Source organism: Loxodonta africana, chromosome 3 (assembly GCF_030014295.1).
Source record: "Loxodonta africana isolate mLoxAfr1 chromosome 3, mLoxAfr1.hap2, whole genome shotgun sequence".
Classification (NCBI taxonomy): domain Eukaryota; kingdom Metazoa; phylum Chordata; class Mammalia; order Proboscidea; family Elephantidae; genus Loxodonta; species Loxodonta africana.
In genome coordinates, this window is record NC_087344.1 from 62,041,217 (window position 1) to 62,062,796 (window position 21,580).

At 48.7% G+C, this 21,580-nt stretch overlaps 1 protein-coding gene across 1 annotated transcript in view; it reads left to right on the top strand.

Annotated features, from left to right (window-relative positions):
• The first annotated feature begins 4,404 nt into the window (after positions 1–4,404).
• Positions 4,405–21,580, top strand: part of ZDHHC18 (zinc finger DHHC-type palmitoyltransferase 18) — a 32,298-nt gene continuing 15,122 nt past the window's right edge. Inside the window, exons 1-2 of the mRNA XM_064281544.1 lie at positions 4,405–4,747; positions 14,657–14,817. Coding sequence (XP_064137614.1) covers positions 4,431–4,747; positions 14,657–14,817 — 478 coding nt within the window. The 5' untranslated portion in view covers positions 4,405–4,430. The remainder of the gene's footprint in view (positions 4,748–14,656; positions 14,818–21,580) is intronic.

Here is a 21,580-nt window from a genome sequence, read left to right on the forward strand (position 1 = left end):
TCTCTGGGCTTAGTGTAGCCACCTTCATCAGTTATCTCTGGGCTTAGTGTAGCCATCTTCAACAGTTATCTCTGGGCTTAGTGTAGCCACCTTCATCAGTTATCTTCTGGGCTTAGTGTAGGCACCTTCATCAGTTATCTCTGGGCTTAGTGTAGCCACCTTCATCAGTTATCTTCTGGGCTTAGTGTAGCCACCTTCATCAGTTATCTTCTGGGCTTAGTGTAGCCACCTTCATCGGTTATCTCTGGATAACTTGCTGCAGCTTCTATATCCGCACTTGCTCTTCACCTTGCGTTTTTGTTATGGAGACAGCTCCTTTCCTTACATCTCATAAACCATCTACTGCTAGCTTCAAACTTTTCTTCTGCAGCTTCCTCACCCCTCTCAGCCTTCGTAGAACTGAGAAGAGTTAGGACCTTGTCTGGATTAGGCTTTGGCTTAAGGGAATGTTGTGACTGGTTTGAGCTTCTATCCAGGCCACTAAAACTTTTTCCACATCAGCAATAAGGCTGTTTTGCTTTCTTATCATTGGTGTGTTCACTAGAGTAGCACTTTTAATTTCCTTCAAGAATTTTTCTTTTGCATTCACAGCTTGACTGTTTGGCACAAGAGGCCCAGCTTTCAGCCTGTCTTGGCTGTCGACATGCCTTCCTCTCTAAGCTTAATCATTTCTAGCTTTTGATTTAAAGTGAGAGATGTGTGAGTCTTCTTTTTACTTGAACGCTTATAGGCCATTGTAGGGTTATTAATGAGCCTAATTTCAGTATTGTTGTGTCTCAGGGAATAGGGAGGCCTGAGGAGAGGGAGACAGGCGAATGGCCAGTCAGTGGAGTGGTCAGAACACACACAACATTTATCGATTAAGTTCACCTTCTTATATGGACACGATTCGTGGCACCTCAAAATAATTACAACAGTAATATCAATGATCACTGATCACAGATCACATAGCAGATATAATAATATAATAATGATGAAAAAGCTTGAAATATTGTGAGAATTACCAAAATGTGACACAGAGACACGAAGTGAACACAAGCTGTTGGAAAAATGGTGCCGATAGACTTGCTGGATGCAGTGTTGCCACAGACCTATAATTTGTAAAAAATGCAATATCTGTGAAGTGCAATAAAATAAGGTATATCTGTAATAATAATGTGTGTTCTAACTGACAAAGGTCTTGCTCAGTGACTCTTATTGCCCAGGCCTGAAAGTCATTAGGAATAACAAAAAAGCAATGATTTCCATTGCCAGAATGGTGGGGCCATTGAAGCTCTATTTTTAGCAAGTCTCAGTTACCTGGGAAGCAGCATATGGCTCCTATAATTCTCTAAAGCATTTAAACGTTAAAAGATTGAAGTGCCTGGGATAAGTGGGCTGATTCCCAAATGAGCATAGACACACTGACAAAGGCGGACAGCAGACATGCAAGTCAACCTAACCAGCTTCCAAAGGGCCCAGCTGGCATGCTACAATCATTTAGCCATTAAAAAAAAAAAAAAAAACCCACTGCTGTTGAGTTAATTCTGACTCATAGTGACCCTACAGGACAGAGTAGAACTGGCCAAAAGAGTTTCCAAGGAGTGCCTGGCAGATTCGAACTGCCGACCTCTTGGTTAGCAGTCGCAGCACTTAACCATTATGCCACCAGGGTTTCCCATTTAGCCATTAGCAACAGTTAAAATATTAAGCCAAATGACAGAGGAGTTTCCACTACCAATTTATGATATCGAAGACTTGATGTTTTTGGCAAGAGAGCATTTTCTAAGCAATTACTCCCTAGGGAAGAAGAAAAGAATCCTGAAGCAAAACACTAGGGGCTGGTTCAGGCTAAAGAACAAGAGGCAAGAGAAAAAAAGAAGAAAAACATCTCACCATGCATGGTGCAAAGGGGACACATGACAGTACCCTAAAATCAAGGACGAGAACCCTACAGGAATCAGCACTTGGGCTCCCTAATCTAAGATCACCTCCGCACAACCCAGAGCACGTGAATGTGCTTCATTCCACCCCCACGAGGAAGTGTGGCAAGCCTGAAAGTGCACCACAACTAAGAAAGATAAAGGATAAGATGTCTTTGATAGCGGACCCATAGCAGGGCAACTTGGGAGGAGACCTTGAAACAAGCTGGACCACCACCTGCCCTAACAACATAGTACGTGCTTTCCATGGTGCCAGTCATGGGTCTTTTCTTGAGAAGCTCAATGCAAAAGACATTTTGACTAATGGCTAATCAAGGGCCACAGAAAGATCCTCATATGTGTAGTAGAAGTGGTCCAGGCACCAATGCTGTTGTACTGCCAAAATTCCCCTCTGGATTGCACTGCAATAATTTTAACTGTTTCTTTGTTGTTGGTAGGTGTCACTGAGTCGACTGCAACTCATAATGACCCTATGTGACAGAGCAGAACTGCCCCATAGGGTTTTCTTGGCTGTAATCTTTATGGGAGAAGATCACCAGGTCTTTCTCCCACAGAGCCGCTAAGTGGGTTCAAACTGCCAAACTTTCGGATAGTAACCAATCACTCAACTGTTTGCATCACCATGGCTCCTTCAGAGAAATACTTCCAAAGATGTAAATATACTTTATAAAATGTCAGAAACAACGTCAGAGGAGACTCAGAGCAGCACTGACTCTTCCAGTTGCTTTAGACTGTATGAAATGTACTTTTGAGCAGGAGATGTGAATAAACAATAGTGTTAAATACCAATTTCTGGCCTAGTTTGGGGAAACGAGACTTTGATGTTAGAGTCATACGTCATACGTTGTTTTCACTCATTCCACAAAGTTTTCTGCCCATTCTGGGAGAGACAGCATGCTGGATGCTGGGATACCACTGGGGACAAGAGACAGCCATAGTCTTCACCTTGGTGCTGGGGACACTGCAAGCCACAAGTATAATTTGCATGGTCATTGCAGTCCCCAGCGGTGCTTCCTGAACCAGTACATGCCCACTCCTCAAGCAGTGACCTTTCTCCTGTGCTTCCAGAAGCATCCAAGTTGGGACTGCGGAGAAAGGGAGGGAAGGGAAGAGGGAATTATGTCTGGCTACAACAAATCAGACTTCTTGCATCTTCCAGCAGACCAAATAAAGCAAAGATAAATAAAATGTCTCAAGATCCCCCATCAAAAATAAATAACGCCTCCTCAATTGGTTTCTTCCGGCTTGTCACTATAAATCCCAGGAAAGTGAAGTTACAAATGTAGTGTGCATGAGTTACTTGAGTCAAGTACACTATCCCCCTCCACCTCCTAAGCAAGAATTCCTCGGCTACAGGCTAAGAGCAGGACTTCCCAAGACAGGACCTAGGACAGCAGGAGGGAAGTGAGTGGGCAAAGACCTAAGCAGAGCCCAGGGCAGACCGGGTGATGGGCCAAGGATGGTGCTGCTGGAACCATTGGAGTGAATGAGTCTTGCTGGCTGCTACAGACTCCTAAGCCATCACCCCAGAAAGTTTTCCTACCATATATATATATATATATATATATATATATATATATATATATATATATATATATATATATATATATATATATATGTATATATATATATGCGCACATACATTTGATAAATGATCAACTTAGTCCCCCATTATCAGAAGGAAGCAATTGATAGCAGAAGAAAACTAAAATAATGTGTGTCGTTGTAAGCTTCTACCTTTGTGTAATTTGTTACACAGCAATGGAAAACCTAGAATTCCTGAAAACATCGGAGTCCTCATGCATGAACTCTTACATTAGGTGATACCTAGGAAACTCTAGGTCTGAGTGAAATCCCAGAACTTTGTCCAGGGCACAGAGCTGGGTGAGGAAGGCCAGAAGGCGTACCCCACACCCACTGGGCACTCTGAACTTCAAGGCAGCAGTTAAGAGGCCTCTGGCTTTCAAAGCAGATGAGCCTCCCCACCTCACTGCCTCCCAACACGCCTGTCCAGTCAGCCCTCAGAGACGAGGGAAGCCTGGCCCTGGAATTACAAACTGCCAGAGGTAGATCACGAAGTCCAAAGCACGAATCTCTCAGCGCTTGGCAGAGTGCATAGGGACACAGTGGATGCCCAACAAATGGTTTGATCGAAAAAGGGCAGAAAGAGCCTTCGAGTGCTCATCTGCTGCCCCCCTCGTTGTGCAGAAGGAAAAGGGCGACTCAGGAAGCGGCAGGGCCTGGCCAGGGTCCCGCAGCCGGTCAGGGCGGAAAGGCCAGGCCTCGGGTCGGTGGGCACCCGGCCGGGCGCCATGGCGGGCCCAGACGGAGGGGGCGCTGCGGCAGGAGGCCGGCGCGCGACGGCAGCGGGCGGGGCGGAGCCGAACGGCGCGGGGCCGCCCCCAGCGAGCAAGCGCCGCGCGCCGCCGCCTCCACTCCGCTGCTCTGCCCGGTCCCGGTGCGGCCCGGCCGGCCCGGGGGCGCGGAGCCGAGGCCGCGGCCGGCTGCATGAAGGACTGCGAGTACCAGCAGATCAGCCCCGGGGCCGCCCCGCCGCCCGCCTCCCCCGGGGCTCACCGCCCCGGTCCCGCCGCGCCCCCCGGCCCGGGCCCCGGCCCCCAGCCGTCCGCCGCCCCCGCCCCGGCGCGCTGGAGCAGCAGCGGCAGCGGGAGCCTCGGCCGCCGCCCTCGGCGCAAGTGGGAGGTGTTCCCCGGCCGCAACCGCTTCTACTGCGGCGGCCGCCTCATGCTGGCCGGCCACGGCGGCGTCTTCGCGCTCACGCTGCTGCTCATCCTCACCACCACGGTCCTCTTCTTCGTCTTCGAGTGAGTTCGGGAGCGCCCCGCGCCCCGCCCCTCTCAGGGGCCCCAACCCCTCGGGTCCCCTCCACCCCCTGCCGGTCACCCCCATACTGCCCCCTCCCCCCTCTTTGCCAGGCACTGCATCTTCCCTGGTCCCCAGCCGCGCACTCAGTCCTCCTGGGGCGCTCCACCCTTCCCAACCCTGCCAGGCACCCTCCTTGCCCCTGCGCCTCTACGCATTTGCCCTTTGGCCTCTCCTGGTCACCTCCACCCGTCCCAGCCACCCCATCCTCTCTGGCCCTGTCCCGGCACCCCCACCCTCACCTGCCCTTCCTTGGCACCCTGCCCCTGCCAGGAATCATGTCTTCCCATGGCACTCCACAACCTACTATCATCTCTGCCCTCTCAGAATCTGCTCCCCAGGCCTTCCTGGCTCCTCTTCTTCACCTGCCCCTCAGACCATTTCTTGCCCATCCCCCAAACTTCTTTTGTATCTTTTCTTTATATCCGTTCCAGGCAGCTTCTAAATTTCTCCCTTGTCTTTTGGCTACATACACCCACACCATAAATTTCCTAGCCATCTTCCCCTTTCCTTCCAGGGTCCCCTCTGTCATCTCTTTACTGTCAGACCCTCTCTGTTTTCCTTCAGTCATTCTCACCTAAGGCATATTCTCTCAAACATCTCTCAGCCTCTGAGGCCTCCCTTCCCTCCACATCACCTTCCTTAGTTTCTCCAGAGCTTTCTGTCCTTCTTTCAGTACCCCCAGGCACCTCCCAGTCCCCTGCTCCCACCTCCTGACCTCCTGGCTTTCTCTCTCTTCTCAAAGTTCTGGAGCATCCTTCTGGCCTGTGCATGTCACGAACAGCTGCAATGCCTTGTTATTTTTTAAGAGTGAGTCCAGAGTGCTTTCATGTGACAGGTCATATTTGTCACCACAGGTTTCTGACCTCTCGATCTCCACAGTGAGCCGGGGTTGGCCCATTGGAGGACAGTATCTCCATTTCATTGATGGAGGGATGGATTTATTACTTTACCTGGGTCATATAATTGTATCAAAAGTTTTCCACCCCATCCTGTCTCTGGCTTGAGCCACCTGCTACATGATTACTTATAAAAACCCGGAACCCAGTGCTATCGAGTCAATTCCGGCTCATAGCGACCCTATTGGACAGAGTAGAATTGTCCCGTAGAGTTTCCAAGGAGCACCTGGTGGGTTTGAACTGCCCACCTCTTGGTTAGCAACCATAGCACTTAACCACTACACCACCAGGGTTTCCTGATTACTTATACACACACACATATACACACGAGCACACCCTGCCCCTGTGCTGGGTGAACCCCATCTTCTCCCTAGTTCTTTCCATCCTTTGTGATCATCTTCCTTCATTATACAATGTGGTCAAGAATTCTATCTTGGGAGCAAACAGATCTGGTTCAAATCCCAGCTCACCACTCACTAACAGTGTGACTTCTGGGGAGCCTCTTCACCTCTCACAGTCTCAGTCTCCTCACCTGTAGAATGGGGTTTATAACGGTACCTACCTCCTAAGGTTGTCATGAGGGTAGCATGAGGTAATGCATGTGAAGCTCTCAGCCCAGTAACAAGCACTTACTGCTGGCTGCTGTTATTACTGCTTGTCTTTATCAAAGGCATGTAACTGAGGTAGGGCTGCCACAAATACACCAGCCCCTAGGTGCTCTCTGCCAGATTGTGTATCCTCAACCTTGGGTTTCACTTTGAAACATGGTAAAGACTTCCTGTGCATTGGCTTCGCCCTTTCACCAGACACTCTGCCGTTCCTTTCAGAGTCAGGGTGGATGAAGAGTTCAGGAATGATTTGACAAGCTGGTGGGGAGCTCCCAGCCCCCAGAAGGGTCCCTGGGCTGAGTTTCAGATCCACCTCACCTGGCCGCCCATGCGGGGGTTTAGAAGTGTCTTCTTATCCAGTATCCCCATTTCTGAGCAAGAGGTGCAAGGGCTGCAGCCAAGGCAGGAGGAAGTGGTACTTGTTGTGGTTGGACCCCCATGATCCTGCAGGATGGGATTCGTTCAGTTCAAGAGCAGGGCCTTCCGGGCTGAGTGGGTATCTTCACTGGTGACTGATTTGTTCCCAAAGAGGGAGGAAGCAAGACTTCTGGGTTCCCGAAAGGCTATGAATCGCCTTGCCTTTTGTCTCCACTCCATGTTACTTGGGGTGGTGGACTTTGTAGGAGGGTTTGAGTTTGGGCCAAGAGTGCTCACCTGGGCCTGGGCTGGGGTGAAACTGCAGCAGAATCTGGTGTGGCGGGAGTGCTCTTGGTGAGGGCAGGGAAGCTAGGTGGTCACTCATACTCCCCCATTGCTCTGCAAGAAGGCAAAGGTGGCCATTCCTGCCATGAATGGTTTTGCTTCATGGTTCATTGTATTATCATGCAGGGCTCCCAGCTTCTGCCGTACTTCCTAGTCCCACAGAGCAGCCAGAGTGAACCTTTAATTCTAAGTCAGATCCTCCTTGGCTTCCCATCTCTCCCACTCCCCCAGTAAGAGCCAAAGCCCTGATGATTTACTTCCCTCTGGCCCCTGCTCCCTCTTCATCCCTGTCCTCTTCCACTCACCCCTGCCCATTCCCCTCCAGCCACATTGGCTTCCTTATACACTCCTACCTTAGGGCCTTTGCTCTGCTTGGAATACTGTAGAAATGCCTTCTCATCCTCGACCCTGTGCTGCTGCACCCATTTAGTCATGTTGTTTTGTGGGCATGTCTAATCTTTGGCTGAAGGGTGAATCTCAGGAGTGAACTTCAGTACTGAGTTAAAAAGGTGTCTGGAGGCCATACTCCCAGGGTTTCTACAGTCTCTGTCAGACCAGTAAGTCTGGTCTTTTTTTGTGAGTTAGAATTGTGTTCTACATTTTTCTCCAGCTCTGTCCAGGACACTCTATTGTGATCCATGTCAGAGCAGTCCATGGTGGTAGCCGAGCACCATCTAGTTATGCTGGACTCAGTCTGGTGGGGGCTGTGGTAGTTGTGGTCCATTAGTGCTTTGAACTAATCTTTCCCATGTGTCTTTGGTTTTCCTCATTCTTCCTTGCTCTAGATGGAGTGGGACCACTGGAGTATCTGAATTGGCCCCTCCCCAGCTTTTAAGACCCCAGACACTACTCACCAAAGTAGGATGTAGAACATTTTCTTTCTAAACTATTTTATGCCAATTGAGCTAGAAGTCCCCAGAGAGTGTGGTTCTGCACCTTAACTGTCTTGCCCATTCATATGCATATTGCCTTGGGCCTCTGACTGGGTGGAACCAGTAGACCGAGGCTCCCTATCCATCATTCTGCTTGTCTGGCCTGGCTTTTCTCCCCTCAGCTGCAGCATAATCTTCCCTTCAGCCATTACAGACAACCACCAAAGCAACCATCCAAGAATCAAAAATTTCACTTCCCAAACCCCTGCTTTCTTTTACAAAGTCCCATGCTTTTATGAGTCTGGAGCCATTGCAGAGAACCCTGCTTCTGATGCCAACTATAAAAATGGCATGGCGGTGGTGTCTGACCTCCTTCAACTTCACAAGGGGGAAGGAGAATCAAGATCAACAGTCCAGGGCTGATTGCTATGAAGCAGAGGTCAGATATGCCTTCTCTCTCTGCCATCTGTACCAACTCTGAGAACAACTGTCCCTCCTTGCTCAACTTCTCTGATGGGTTTGATAATTCATTGCAGTGGCCACACAGAGCTCACAGACAATACTCACGACTATGGGGTTTATTAGGGAAGTAACAGGTTACAATCCAGGCCCAGGAACACTCAAGGATACAGTTCTTCCATCAGGAGAGCCTCTTCCCAGCTGTGCTAGCAGGCATGCCTCTCCCTGGCATTAGGCCTCTGCCCAAAGTCATTCAGCTTTCTCTCTCTGGGCCAGGAAGCCCACCATGCCATCTCTTGGTGCCACCGCTTCTCACCATTTTCAAGCCTCTGGGGTGGCTCATTTCAAGCCCAGCAGAATGGCAAAACCAATCAGTCCCTTTGGTGAGCTACAATTACCATATCTACACAGTCCCGCCCAATCACTGGGGTGGGAGTTACAAGACCATGGCTAGAAAGACTACACAAAGGTGATCCATCACACCGCAAATACCCTACCTTAGGTTTGTTGTTGTTAGGTGCAGCTGTGTTGATTCCAACTCATAGAGATCCTATATACAACAGAACGAAACATTGCCTGGTCCTGCACCATCCTCACGGTTGTAATGTTTGAGCTCATTGTTGTAGCACTGTGTCAGTCCATCTGTCGAGGGTCATCCTCTTTTTCACTGGCCCTCTACCAAGCATGATGTACTTCTCCAGTGAGTGGTCCCTCCAGATAACACATCCAAAGTAAGTGAGATGAAGCCTTGACATTCTTGCTTCTAATGGGCATTCTGGCTGTACTTCTCCCAAGATTGATTTATTTGTTCTTCTGGCAGTCCATGGTTGTCTTAGTCATCTAGTGCTGCTATAACAAATACCACAAGTGAGTGGTTTTAACAAACAAATTTATTTTCTCACAGTTTAGGAGGCTAGAATTCAGGGCACCAGCTCAAGCAGGGGAAGCATTCTCTGTCAGCTCTGAGGGAAGGTCCTTGTCTCTTTGGCTTCTGTTTCCTGGTACCTTGGAAATCTCCGTGTGGCTTGGCATCAGTCTTCCCCCATCTCTGCTTCTCTTTGCTTCCTTGTTTACTCTTTTTTATATCTCGAAAGAAATTGACTCAAGACACCCCCTATACTAATCCTGCCTCGTTTACGTAACAAAGAAAACCCATTCCCAAATAACATTATAACTGCAGGCATAGAGGCTAGGATTTACAGGACATATTTTGGGGGGACACAATTCAATCCATAACAATGGTATATTCAGTATTCTTTACCAACACCATAATTTAAATGCATCAATTCTTTGGTTTTCCTTATTCATTGTCCAGCTTTTGCATGCATGTAAGGCAATTTAAAATACCACAGTTTTGGGTCAGGTGCATCTTAGTCCTCAAGGTGACATCTTGGCTTTTGAACACTTTAAAGAGGCCTTTTGCAGCAGGTTTGCCCAATATGTCATATTTTCTCCATTTATCATGATGTTACTTATCGGTCCTGTTGTGAGGATTTTTGTTTTCCTTATGTCGAGGTGTAATCCATACTGCAGGCTGTAGTCTTTGATCTTTATCAGCAAGTGCTTCAAGTCCTCTGCACTTTCAGCAAGCAAGGTTTTGTCATCTGCATGTTGCAGGTTGTTAATGAGTCTTCCTCCAATCCTGATGCCAGGTTCTTCTTCATATAGTCCACCATACAGATTAAATGAGTATGTTGAAAGGATACAACCCTGACACACACGTTTCCTGACTTTAAACCATGAAGTATCCCTGTGTTCTGTTTGAATGACTGCCTCTTGGCCTATGTACAGGTTCCTCATGAGCACAATTAAGTGTTCTGGAATTCCCATTCTTCACAATGTTATCCATAATTTGTTACGATCCACGTAGTCGAATGCCTCTGCGTAGTCAGCAAAACACAGGTAAACGTCTTTCTGGTTTTCTCAGCTTTCAGCCGAGATCCATCTGACATCAGCAATGATATCCCTTGTTCCACGTCCTCTTCTGAATCCGGCTTGAATTTCTGGCAGTTTCCAGTTGATGTACTGCTGCTGCCACTTTTGAATGATCTTTAGGAAAATTTTACTCAAGTGTGATATTAATGATATTGTTCAATAATTTTTGCGTTCTGTTGATCACCTCTCTTTGGAATGGGCATGTATATGGATCTTTCTCAGTTGGCCAGGTAGCTGTCTTCCAAATTTCTTGGCATAGACGAATGAGCGCATCCAGAGTTGCATCCATTTGCTGAAACATCTCAATTGGTATTCCGTCAATTCCTGGAGCCTTGTTTTTTGCCAGTGCCTTCAGTGAAGCTTAGACTTTTTCCTTCAGCACCATTCATTCTTGATTATATGCTACCTCCTAAAATGGTTGAACATCGACCAATTCTTTTTGGTACAGTAACTGTGTATATTTCTTCCATCTTCTTTTGATGCTTTCTGCATCGTTCAACATTTTGTCCGTAAAATCCTTCAGTATTACAACTTGAAGCTTGAATCTTTCCTTCAGTATTACAACTTGAAGCTTTATCATTTCTTCAGTCCTTTCAGCTTAAGAAATGCTGAGCACGTTCTTCCCTTTTGGTTTTCTAACTCCAGGTCTTTGGATGTTCCATTATAATACTTTGCTTTGTCTTTTTGAGCTGCCCTTTGAAATCTTCTGTTCAGCTCTTATACTTTATCATTTATTCTGTTCATTTTAGCTACTCTAGTTTCAGAGTCTCTTCTGCTACCCATTTCGGTCTTTGCTTTTGTTCCTGTCTTTTTAATGACCTTTTGCTTTCTTCATGTCATCCCACAACTCATCTGGCGCTACTCAGAATGAGAAGAAACAGCTGCAAACATCCCTTAGTAATCGGAGCATGGAATATATGAAGTATGAATCAAGGAAAATTGAAAGTTGTCAAAAATGAAATGGAACACTTGAAGATCGATATCTTAGGCATTAGTGAGCTGAAATGGATTGGTATTGGCCTTTTTGAATTGGACAATCGTATGTCTGCTGTGCCAGGAATGACAAATTGAAGAGGAACAGTGTCTCATTCATTGTCAAAAAGAACATTTCAAGATCCACCCTGAAGGATAACACTGTCAGTGACAGGCTAACATCCATAAGCTTACAAGGAAAACCAGTTAATATGACTATTATTCAAATATATGCACCCACCACTAATGCCAAAGATGAAGAAATTAAAGATTTTTACTAACTTCTGCAGTCTGAAATTGATCAAACATACAATCAGGATGCACTGATAATTACTAGTGATTGAAACGCGAAAGTTGGAAACAAAGAAGAAGGATCAGTAGTTGGAAAATATGACTTTGGTGATAGAAATGCCAGAGAGTGCATGGTAGAATTTTTTAAGGCCAATGACTTACTCATTTGAAATACCTTTTTTCAACAATATGAACGGTGAGTATACACGTTGACTTCATTTGATGGAATACACAGGAATCAAATTGATATTGTCTGTGGAAACAGACAATGAAGAAACTCAATATCATCAGTCAGAACAAGGCCAGGGGCCAACTGTGGAACAGACCGTCAATTGCTCATGTACAAGTTCAAGTTGAAGCTGAAAAGTCTGTGAGAGCCAAATTACAACCTTGAGTGTATCTGCCCTGAATTTAGAGACTATCTCAAGAGTAGATTTGACGCTTTCCCTAGTAGCACTATAAAAAGCAAACCACCCCCTCTCTCCTATCCTCTCTACCCTGATTTATTGTTTTCCGAAGCGCCTGCTACCATCTGACATCCTGTATATGTACTTGTTTGTTTCTTGCCTGTCTTTCTCCATGAGAGCAGGGCTTTGTTTTGTTCACTGCTGTATCTTCAGTGCCTAGAACAGTGCCTGGTATGCAGTAGGTGCTCAGTACAGTAAATATTTGTGAATGAATTAATGGGCAGAGCATATGCTGGGAGCCCAGAGATCCCAGTCCTGTCTTTGGCTGGCTAGGTGCCCTTGGACCTGGCTTTGGCCCTTGGAGTCCCCCTCTGTGTAATCAGGCACAGGACTCGCTGGTTCCTGAGGTCCCTACTGGTCTCAGATGTCAAGTTTCCTCTGTCCTTCAAGAAGTCTAGTTGTACAGGAACTGGTCGTGCTGCCATGTTGTGACACTGGCTAGTTCCATTTGAGCGTCAGGCCCAAGGACCACTAAGATGTGTCAAGCAGAGTGTGGCCTGCTTGGAGCCCTTTTCTCGGCCATCTCTGCTCCTCAGGGAATGTGTCTCTAGAGGCCAGAGCCTCAGGCAGTGGAGGCTCCAGAAACGGTGCCTAGGTGCTCACAGGGCCCTCCACTGGGTGTGGTGGTTTGGACCCTGCTACTGTGCCAGTCTTTAGGCCCAGACACTGAAACCTTAGGCTACTAGACCCATGACTGGCTGTGGCCTCCCAGCAGCAGTCATCTCCCAGCTAGCAGCCCCTCCCCCATTAGTGCCACACTGGCTCTGGGAAGGAAGGTAGCAAAGGACGGAGGTTAACAGTAAGTATGATGCAGAAGTCAGACCTGGCTTGAATCCCCGCTTCAACACTCCTGAGCTGTGTGACCTTGGGCAGCTTACTTAAGCTCTCTGAGCTTCAGTTTCCTCATCTATAAAGTGGGGAGCATACCTCAGAGGGTTGTGGTGAGGATTTAATGAGAAAGTCCATGGAAAGCGTTTAGCATAGTACCTGGCACATAGTAATTATTCTGTACTTAAGATATTATTAATAATGACTTATTAATTAAGGCAGTATCTGGCACATACTAAGCCTTCAAAAGATGGTAGGTATTTTTCCGTCCCCTGGCACCAGGGGAAAACGATCTTCATTCATTCAACAATTACTTATTGGGTATCTTCTTGGTGCCAGGTACTGTGCAATGTGCTGGGGATAGTGAACAAGAGTGGTAGTCTTTCCCCTCAGAGGAGCTTATGCTGTAATAGGAGAGACACAGCCAGACCCTAAACGGGCAAGTAAGTAAGTGAAATTTATAAAAAATGCTATGCAGGAAAGAAAAAGCACATTGTGGTAGAACATTGCGGAGAGGCCTGCTTTGTAGAGTTGTCAGGGAAGGTCTTTCTGAGGAGGGAAGAGCATTCCAGAGAGAAGGAACTTCAAGTGCAAGGGCCCTGAGATGGGAAAGAACTAGACTTGTTCCAGGAACTGTCGCGAGGCCAGTGTGGCGGGAAGCAGCAGGGCAAGAAGAGAGTTGTGTGGAATGAGGCTGGAGGAGCCTTTGGTAGGGTCCAGGTCATGCCTGGCTTACAAGGCCGTGGTGGGGAGTTTGGATTTTATGCAGAATATAATGAGAAGCATTGGCAGGTTTTAAGCAGGGAAATGCCATGATCTGACCAACACTTCCAACAGGCAGCTCTGGCTTCTGGATGGACAGTGGAGTGGCAATTAGACCTGATAGATTTGCTTCATCACAAAAGCCACACCCCTACCAGTGTCCAAGACTTTTAGAATGTTCCAACCCTAAGATGAAGGAGGAGTGGGGGGCCCTGTCATAGGCAGCCTGTCTGGTAGAAGAGGAGGCGCGACCATCTGGCAGACATAGGCTATTCCCCAAGCCAACTAGGGCCAGAGAGAACTGCCTTGGGGACATCAGTCTTTGGGTGACAGTGGCAGTGGCCGAATCAAGCTGTTTCCCACCCTTCACCTGGGTGGCCCCTACTCATTCTTCAGATTTCAGCTTAGGCGTTATCTCCTTCAGCGAGCCCTTCCTGGCTGTCCCACTGCCTTTCCCTCCCCAGTTATAGCATAAATGCTTGGTCCACAGTATGCTTCCCTCTCTCCCAGTTACAGCAGCCGTCACCTTGTGTGGCAATTCCCATTTCCTTGTATGTTTTTTTCCACTAGACCATAAGCCACACTGGGGAGGACCTCTTTTTCGCTGTTATTATTCCCACTGCTTATTGAAAGTGTTGCCTAGCATTTAAAGTAATTTCTGTAGAAATATTTGTGGAGTGAATGAATGAATGAACATCGTCAGGGATGGTTCATCTCAAGTGCCAGTCCAGTTAATTGGTAGTGGCTGCCTGATGCTCTGTGTTTAGGATTCTGAAGTGGCAGCTAAGTGTAGGAGTTAAGAGTGCTGAGGTCTACTAGTCACATCTGTTGTGGGCTCAGGGGCAAAGTGCAAGGATCAATTAGTGATGTCTGCTCCCAGCACTTGTAGGAGGAGTGACAGCACTCACCAAAGGGCTTAAGCTCAGCCTCAGGGAGAAGCTCTAGTCAAGAATGTGGTGGTGTTTGCTGGGAGGAGAACACTGGTCTAGACCTGTAGCCATGTGCCCAGTGAGCCCTTCGGGTTCTGCTGACCTGTTTCTCCCTCTCTCATTCCAGCTGTCCTTTCCTGGCCAGCAACCTGACCCTCGCCATCCCCATCATCGCCGCCATCCTTCTCTTCTTCGTCATGAGCTGCCTGCTACAGACGAGTTTCACTGACCCTGGGATCCTGCCCCGGGCCACTGTCTGTGAGGCAGCTGCCCTGGAGAAACAGATCGGTGAGTCTCCCTACTTCCACACTCCACAGCTTCATGTTCCCTTACTGGAAGAGGCCTGATTTCCTTTTCTCAGCTGTGTTGGAAACTAGGGACACAGCAGTGAGCAAGCCAGGCTGGAGCTGATGTGGTGTGGAGGGAGACAGATGTTAAACAAATGAGCAAATCAATAAACAAGAAATATAGCAAGCAAAGATCACGGTGGCAGCAACCACATGCTGAGTGCTTACGGGGGGTCTGGCACTGTTTTACATGTTCTCATTTGTTGTTGTTGTTAGGTGCCATCAAGTTGATTTCAACTCATAGCAACCATATGTGACAGAGCAGAACTGCCCCATAGGGTCTTCTTGGCTGTAATCTTTACAGGAGCACATCTCCAGGTCTTTCTCCTACAGAGCCACTGGGTGTGTTTGAACAGACAACCTTTCAATTAGCAGCTGAGTGCTTAACCACTGCAACATCAGGGCTCCTTATGATCTCATTTAATCTCCCATTAATTCTATGAGGTAGGTACTGTTGTTACTCTCAGCTTACAGGGAGGTTAGGTAAATGGTCTAAGCTCACACAGTGGGAGGAAGAGCTGGGATGAGACCCAGGCAGTCTGACCAGAGCCCCTGCTCTAAACACTTCACTATACACTTACCCATTCGCTCTTCGAACATGTATTGAGCCCCTACTATGTGTCAGCGCTTTTCTAGGACGAGGTGACATGAGCCCTGAATGGTGCAGAGGGGCTGGTAGTATGAGGATCTGGGACAGAGTGTTCCAGGCAGAGGGAGCAGTAGAGGCAAACGCCCGCAGTGGGAACAGGTTGGGTGTGTTTGAGGAATGGCAGGAAGGCAAGCGTGGTCTCCAGGTGACCCTCATTTCCTCCCAGACTATTGTGTGGATTCCCCGGGGTGGCAGGGCACTGGGGCCAGGGCCTTAATCTCAGCTTGCTCCACCCCAGCTCCTTCCTGCTGAGAAATGACGTGGGTATTTGCACACCTTGGGGGTTTCCGGCCAGTGGTTGACTCCTTCCCCTAACAGGGTGGCTTTCAGACAGGCTTTTAAATACCCAGCTAGCCTGAAGAAATCCAGTGGCCTGTAGACGTCAGAGCTCTGCTGTATCCATCACAGGAAATTATCTCGCTAATTCTCTGGAGCTGGGGGGTGGGGGGCGGGGAAGAGGAGGTTCCCTTCTGTTCATTGTCTCATTCTGCTCAGGCCTGGCCTCTGCCACACCCTCAGTTGCTGTCTTCCTCTTGCCTACATCCAGCTTCCTTCCCTCTTGCACCTCTGGGCCTCTTGGCCCCCCAGATTCTGCCCCTTGAGAATCCCACAGTCTGACCTGGGCTGGTCTGCCTGGCAGTTGGGAAGGCTCAGATGGCTGCCCTGTTTCTCCTCCCTGTCAGGTCAGGGCTAATCATGAGGCAGGATTATTGTCCAGCTCAGCCTGGGCAGAATCCTGGCTACCTAGGATCCTCTGGTGTCCTGTGAGCTGTTTGAGTAATGACAACAGTAATCCCTGTGTTTGGGGGAAGCTTGACCAGGCCCTGAGTGCTTCTCACCCATTATCCCTGCAAATCCTCACAACCTGGAGAATTTAACCCTGTTAACCTGTTATGCTGATGAAAAAACTGAGGTAGATGATGCCACAGCCAGGCAGCACAGGAATGTTTGTCTCTAGACCCCCAAGGCGCTTGCTTTCTCCTGAGTTGGTGGCACTGGCACATCCCCAATCTATATGTGCCCACGCCCTCTTCTTCATTCTTATGTTTGACTTTAGTGTCCCTTTCTCTGGGAGCCTCCATGACCCCATGTTGGGTCAGACCCTCAATCGCATGTTCCTAGAGCACCCTGTGCTGCGTGGTGGTCCTTATGGCGAGGCCAGAGCAGGTCTCTGCGGCATCTGCCTGCCTTCTTGCTGCACAGGGAAGGTATGGACTGTGCGTCATGTTCACCTCATCTGCCACGTGGGAGACTCAGGGACTATTGGCCAAATGGATGAATGAATAACTGAAGAATGGATGAGCCCCTTTGCAGACCTTTCTTGCTGTCTTGAGGTGATTTGTTTAGAGAAAATTGGAACTTTTCCCAGTTAGGTATTATGAATCTGTTCATTTATGTGCTGATTGTCTATGCTGATTTCTGACAGCAGGGGAAAGGGGCACAAAAATGGCCCTGTGAATACTCCCTCTGGTGGTTTCCAGTCCAGTTCAGGCCGAGGTGGAAAGCCTGATTGGCAGCCATAAGTGATACCAGGCTTTGGAAGAGGATTGGGGGAATCAGGAGTATATGTCAGCTAGAGGCCTTGGGGAGGCTTCATGGAGAGGTGGTACTGGAGCCTTAAAGCTTGGGTGGAATTCAGGCATGGGAAGATGTGTGAAGAGAGCCCTCCAGGCAGATGGAACACAAAAAAGAGAGTACAGAAGTGGGAAGGAAAAAGGACAGGCATGGACCATTGAGCAGGTTGTTTGGCTGGAACACCAGGCATACTTCAGAGAATTGGGGAAATTGTGGCTGGGCCCTGACTTGTAGGGCCCTGAGTGCCAGGGCCTTTGACTTTCCTTTTAGAATAATTGCCACACCTGAAAAATGGCATATTTGGGGGCTTTGGATTCTCAGGCTTGAGCAGGAACCAAATTTTGCAGTGTGGCCAGAGGGCTTCTAACCAAGGTGAAACATATTTTCATGAGAAGGACTGAGGTCACTGAGCCTTTTGAGAAGGTTGGGGGCCAGCTCTTAGGCGGGTGGTAGTGGTCATATAAACATGGCACTGATCACCTGGGCCTGGGCACGTGCAGGCATTGTGGGTTTCTCACTTCCGCCCTAGAGGCCAGCAACTCCAGCCCAACAGGGTTCTGGCCCAGGGCTCCCACTTGCAGGGACTGTTGGAGGTAGGGTGACTAACTGGACCCAGTTTGCCCCGGACTATCCCAGTTTTGGCACTGAAAATCCCACTTCCCAGGAAATCCCTCAGTTCCAGGCCAACTAGTCCAGTTAGTCACCCTTTACTATGACCTGACCTGTCAACCGGTAGGCCATGCCGCTGGAGCACCGTGTAGGTCACACAGAGCCGCAGCACTCTGGGCAGCTGGAGAAGAAGTAGGAGATGAGAACATTGCCCCCAAGAAGCTTCCAGCCTGATGGGAGACGGTAGAGATATCCAAGTCCAAGTGACAGATGCTCATCTAGACACAGTCAGCTACAGTCTGTGTAACAGATACAAAAGTTGCCTCTCCCCTCTGCTTCCACACAACAGGTCACAAACCCCCGTCCTGTCTGCTTCCAGGATGTCCCCCCTGGATTCTCGTCCTCCTGAAGCCCGCTACCTAGGCAGACGTGCCTCATTAACTACCTGGATCCGCTCAGGGTTCTGCCCACCAGCCCCTCCACCCTGGTCTCTCCCTTCTGTCAGAGTTGTCTCTCCAAGACCCAGATTTGGCTTCCTTGGCTTGGAGTTTAGGTGATGACTTAAGTGCCTTCAGCCTTGTTTCCGGAATATCAGTCATTGAAATGTATTTTTAAAGGAAAATTTGTATCGCCCATGTAAGTGGAAAGCCAGGATTGCTTGCCCTGAATAGAAGATAATCATAAAAACAAAAACATAACAATGTGACTGAATTCTTGCTGGTTACAGTTGCCTGTGGAAAGTAGTCAATTTGAGGCTATGCAGTTAGCAAGTGTGACATATTAAGGTGGAGACTTTCTCTTTAATTGAGTCAGAGGACTGAAGGGGAATTGAAAAGGGAATAACTTTCCCACCACGTGATTCAATGTTGCTTAATGTCATGGGGAGGAAACAAATCGTCTCCCACCTTCCCTTTGCTCGCCCACAGGGGTCAGAGTCCTGCTCAGGCACTCTTGCCTGGCAGACAGTGAGACCCTGGGCAGTGGGCTCCCAGCCGGCCCTTCCCACCTCATCTCCCACCACTCCCCAGCACCCTCCAGCCACTCCTGACAGCCGCAGCCCCCAGGCACACTATGCACAGAAATGCCTCTGCCTCTGCTTTGCACATATGTCCTGTTCCTGCCCTGGTGAGCCTGGCATCTCATTCTTTCTGATCCAGCTTAATTGCCACTGCTTCTTTTGTAGCTTTCCTCAACTCTGCCTCCCTGCCCTGACCCCACATAACGAGTTGCCCTCAAGTTGATTCCAACTTAATGGCGACCCCATGTATGTCAGAGTAGAACTGTGCTCCATAGGTTTTCAATGGCTACTTTTTCAGAATTAGATTGCCAGGACTTTCTTATGAGGCATGTCTGGGTAGATTCAAACCTCCAATCTTCCAGTTAGCAGCTGAATGTATTAACTATTTGCACTACCCAGGACTCTCACACCCCACGTGTTCCCCTCCCGCCCCCCTAGTATTCTCAAGATATTGGGTATATACAACAATAATACCATTAATTGGCTAGTTATAGGCTAGACCTTTAAGTAATTATTACCAATTTTAGAAGTAAGGAAACAGTCAGAGAGGCTGCGTAGCTTCCTCAAAGTCACAAAGCTAACAAGTGGCTGAGCTAGGTTTCAAAATCAGACCAGGCTGGCCCCAGTGTCACCACGCCACGTTGACTCACAGTGGCTGTTACACTGACTCTGTAATTATCCACTTCTTGTCTGTCTCTGCCCTGAGGCTGAGCTCTTCCTGGCTTCCCAGGCCTGACACCAAGCCTGGTGTGCGGCAGAGGCTCTGTAAACCTCTAGAGTTAACAAGAGCGGTCAGGTGCAGGTTTCAGTGACCCAATACTCACAGCCTGGGCACAGTGGCTGACCTTGAGCTGGCTCATCACCAAGCTCATGAGCCTGTAGGGAGACCACAGCTCTGCAGTTGTTTCCTCCACAGGTGGCCACAATGGAAGGGCAGAGGGCAGTCAGGGCCCAGCAGAGGGGCACAGGTCACAGGCTTTCCCTCACTAAAGCCATTTCGTTAGAGTGTGGCCAGCCCCAAGGGCTTCTGTGTAAGCCACCGGGCTTCAGTGGCAGCCCTAGCCCTTCAGGCTCTGATGGCAAAATGCCTGCACGCTCCTCTCTGAGGGCTGTCCTCCAGGGTAAAGAGGCCCACAGCATGCCTGTAGCATCAGGAGGAGGGCTTGGGAAAATTCATTCGCTTCTCACAGCCACTCAGTAAGATCAGCCTTTCTCCTCTGGCATCACCTACCCAGGGCCTTTGGTCTCCCACCTGGGAGGCAGCAGGGGGCCTCAACAGCTGTGGGGGCACCTGTCACTTCTTGGGGAAGAGAGTGACATAGCCGAAAGGGCCCTGGAGTAGATCTTACATTCCTTTAGGGGAGGTGGCGCAAATGGTTACGTGGTTGGCTGCTAACCTCACTCTTCCCCCACCGCCCAGAGTTGTCTCAGAAGACAACTCTGGTGATCTGCTTCCAGAAGGCCACAGCTATGAAAACCCTGTGGAGCATAGTTCTACTGTGCAACACATGGGGTTGCCATGAGTCAGAACTGACTCCAGGGCAACTGGTTTTAGCATCTCTTGGTATCACTCCCTCCTTCCTTCCTTCATTTCTTCAACAAATATTTTCTTACCATCTGTGGTGTGCCAGGCAGGCACATGTACTTTCCCGTTACTTCTCCCCTCACCTGCCACTCCCAGGCCTAGTTCAGCACCCTGCACATAGTAGGTGCTCATGCTTGAAAGAATGAACAAATGAATGCCTTGGAAGACAGGGTTCTAATTTCAGTTTCACCTTGTACTAGTGGAGTGAACTTGGTTTCTCCATCTGTAAAATGTGTTTTTATCCCCTTGCTCAGCCCAGTGGATTCGTTTGTGAATCCAGTGAGGCAGGGAATGTCAATACACTGAGAATCATTTTGCTCTATTGAAACCTAAGAGATGTGAGCCTTTTGGTCAGGAATAGCAAATAGATTTGTTCTAGGCACTAACAAACTGCCATTGGCCGTGGCTGCCAGGAGGATTGGGTTGAGGAGAATTCTGAGGGCAGATCCAGGCTGTGATTGGTCAGCACTGTCGGCTGTTGCTTGTCCGTTCTGCCATGCAGTCAGGCTCAAGGACCCTGCAACTGGGAATTTTCATTCAGCATCTGGGTGGCACTCTTGCTCCAGTGCAACACCTTCTCCTTCTCAGCCTTCCCAACCCTCGGCAGCCTGGGGAAGTTGAACATGGAAAGCTTCACTTCCTCTTTCTTTTTGCCTTAGTTCCAAACAGGAGGAAGCCTGTCTTAGTCATCTAGTGCTGCTGTAACAGAAATACCACAAGTGGATGACCTGAACAAACAGAAGTTTATTCTCTTACAGTTTAGTAGGCTAGAAGTCCGAATTCAAGGTGTCAGCTCCAGGGGAAGGTTTTTTCTGTTGGCTCTGGAGGAAGGTTCTTATCATCAGTCTTCCCCTGGACTAGGAGCTTCTCCTTGCAGGAACCCAGAATCCAAAGGACGTGTTCTGCTCCCAGTGCTGCATTCTTGGTGGTATGAGGTCTCCCTGTCTGTCTGCTGACTCCTCTCTTTTATATCTCAAAAGAGATTGGCTCCAGACACAGTCCAATCTTGTAGATTGAGTCCTACCTCATTAACAGAACTGCCACCCATCCCACCTCATTAACATCACAGAGTTAGGATTTAAAACACACGAAAATCACATCAGATGACAAATGGTGGACAATACTAGGAATCATGGCCTAGCCAAATACACATATGTTTTGGGGGTACAGTTCAATCCGTGACAGAGCCTGACGGTGGGAGGCCAGAGCGCGTGGGTGGGAGTCCCCTCCCTGGCTTGAGGAGAGGCTTAGGCTGGTGTCTTGCCTGG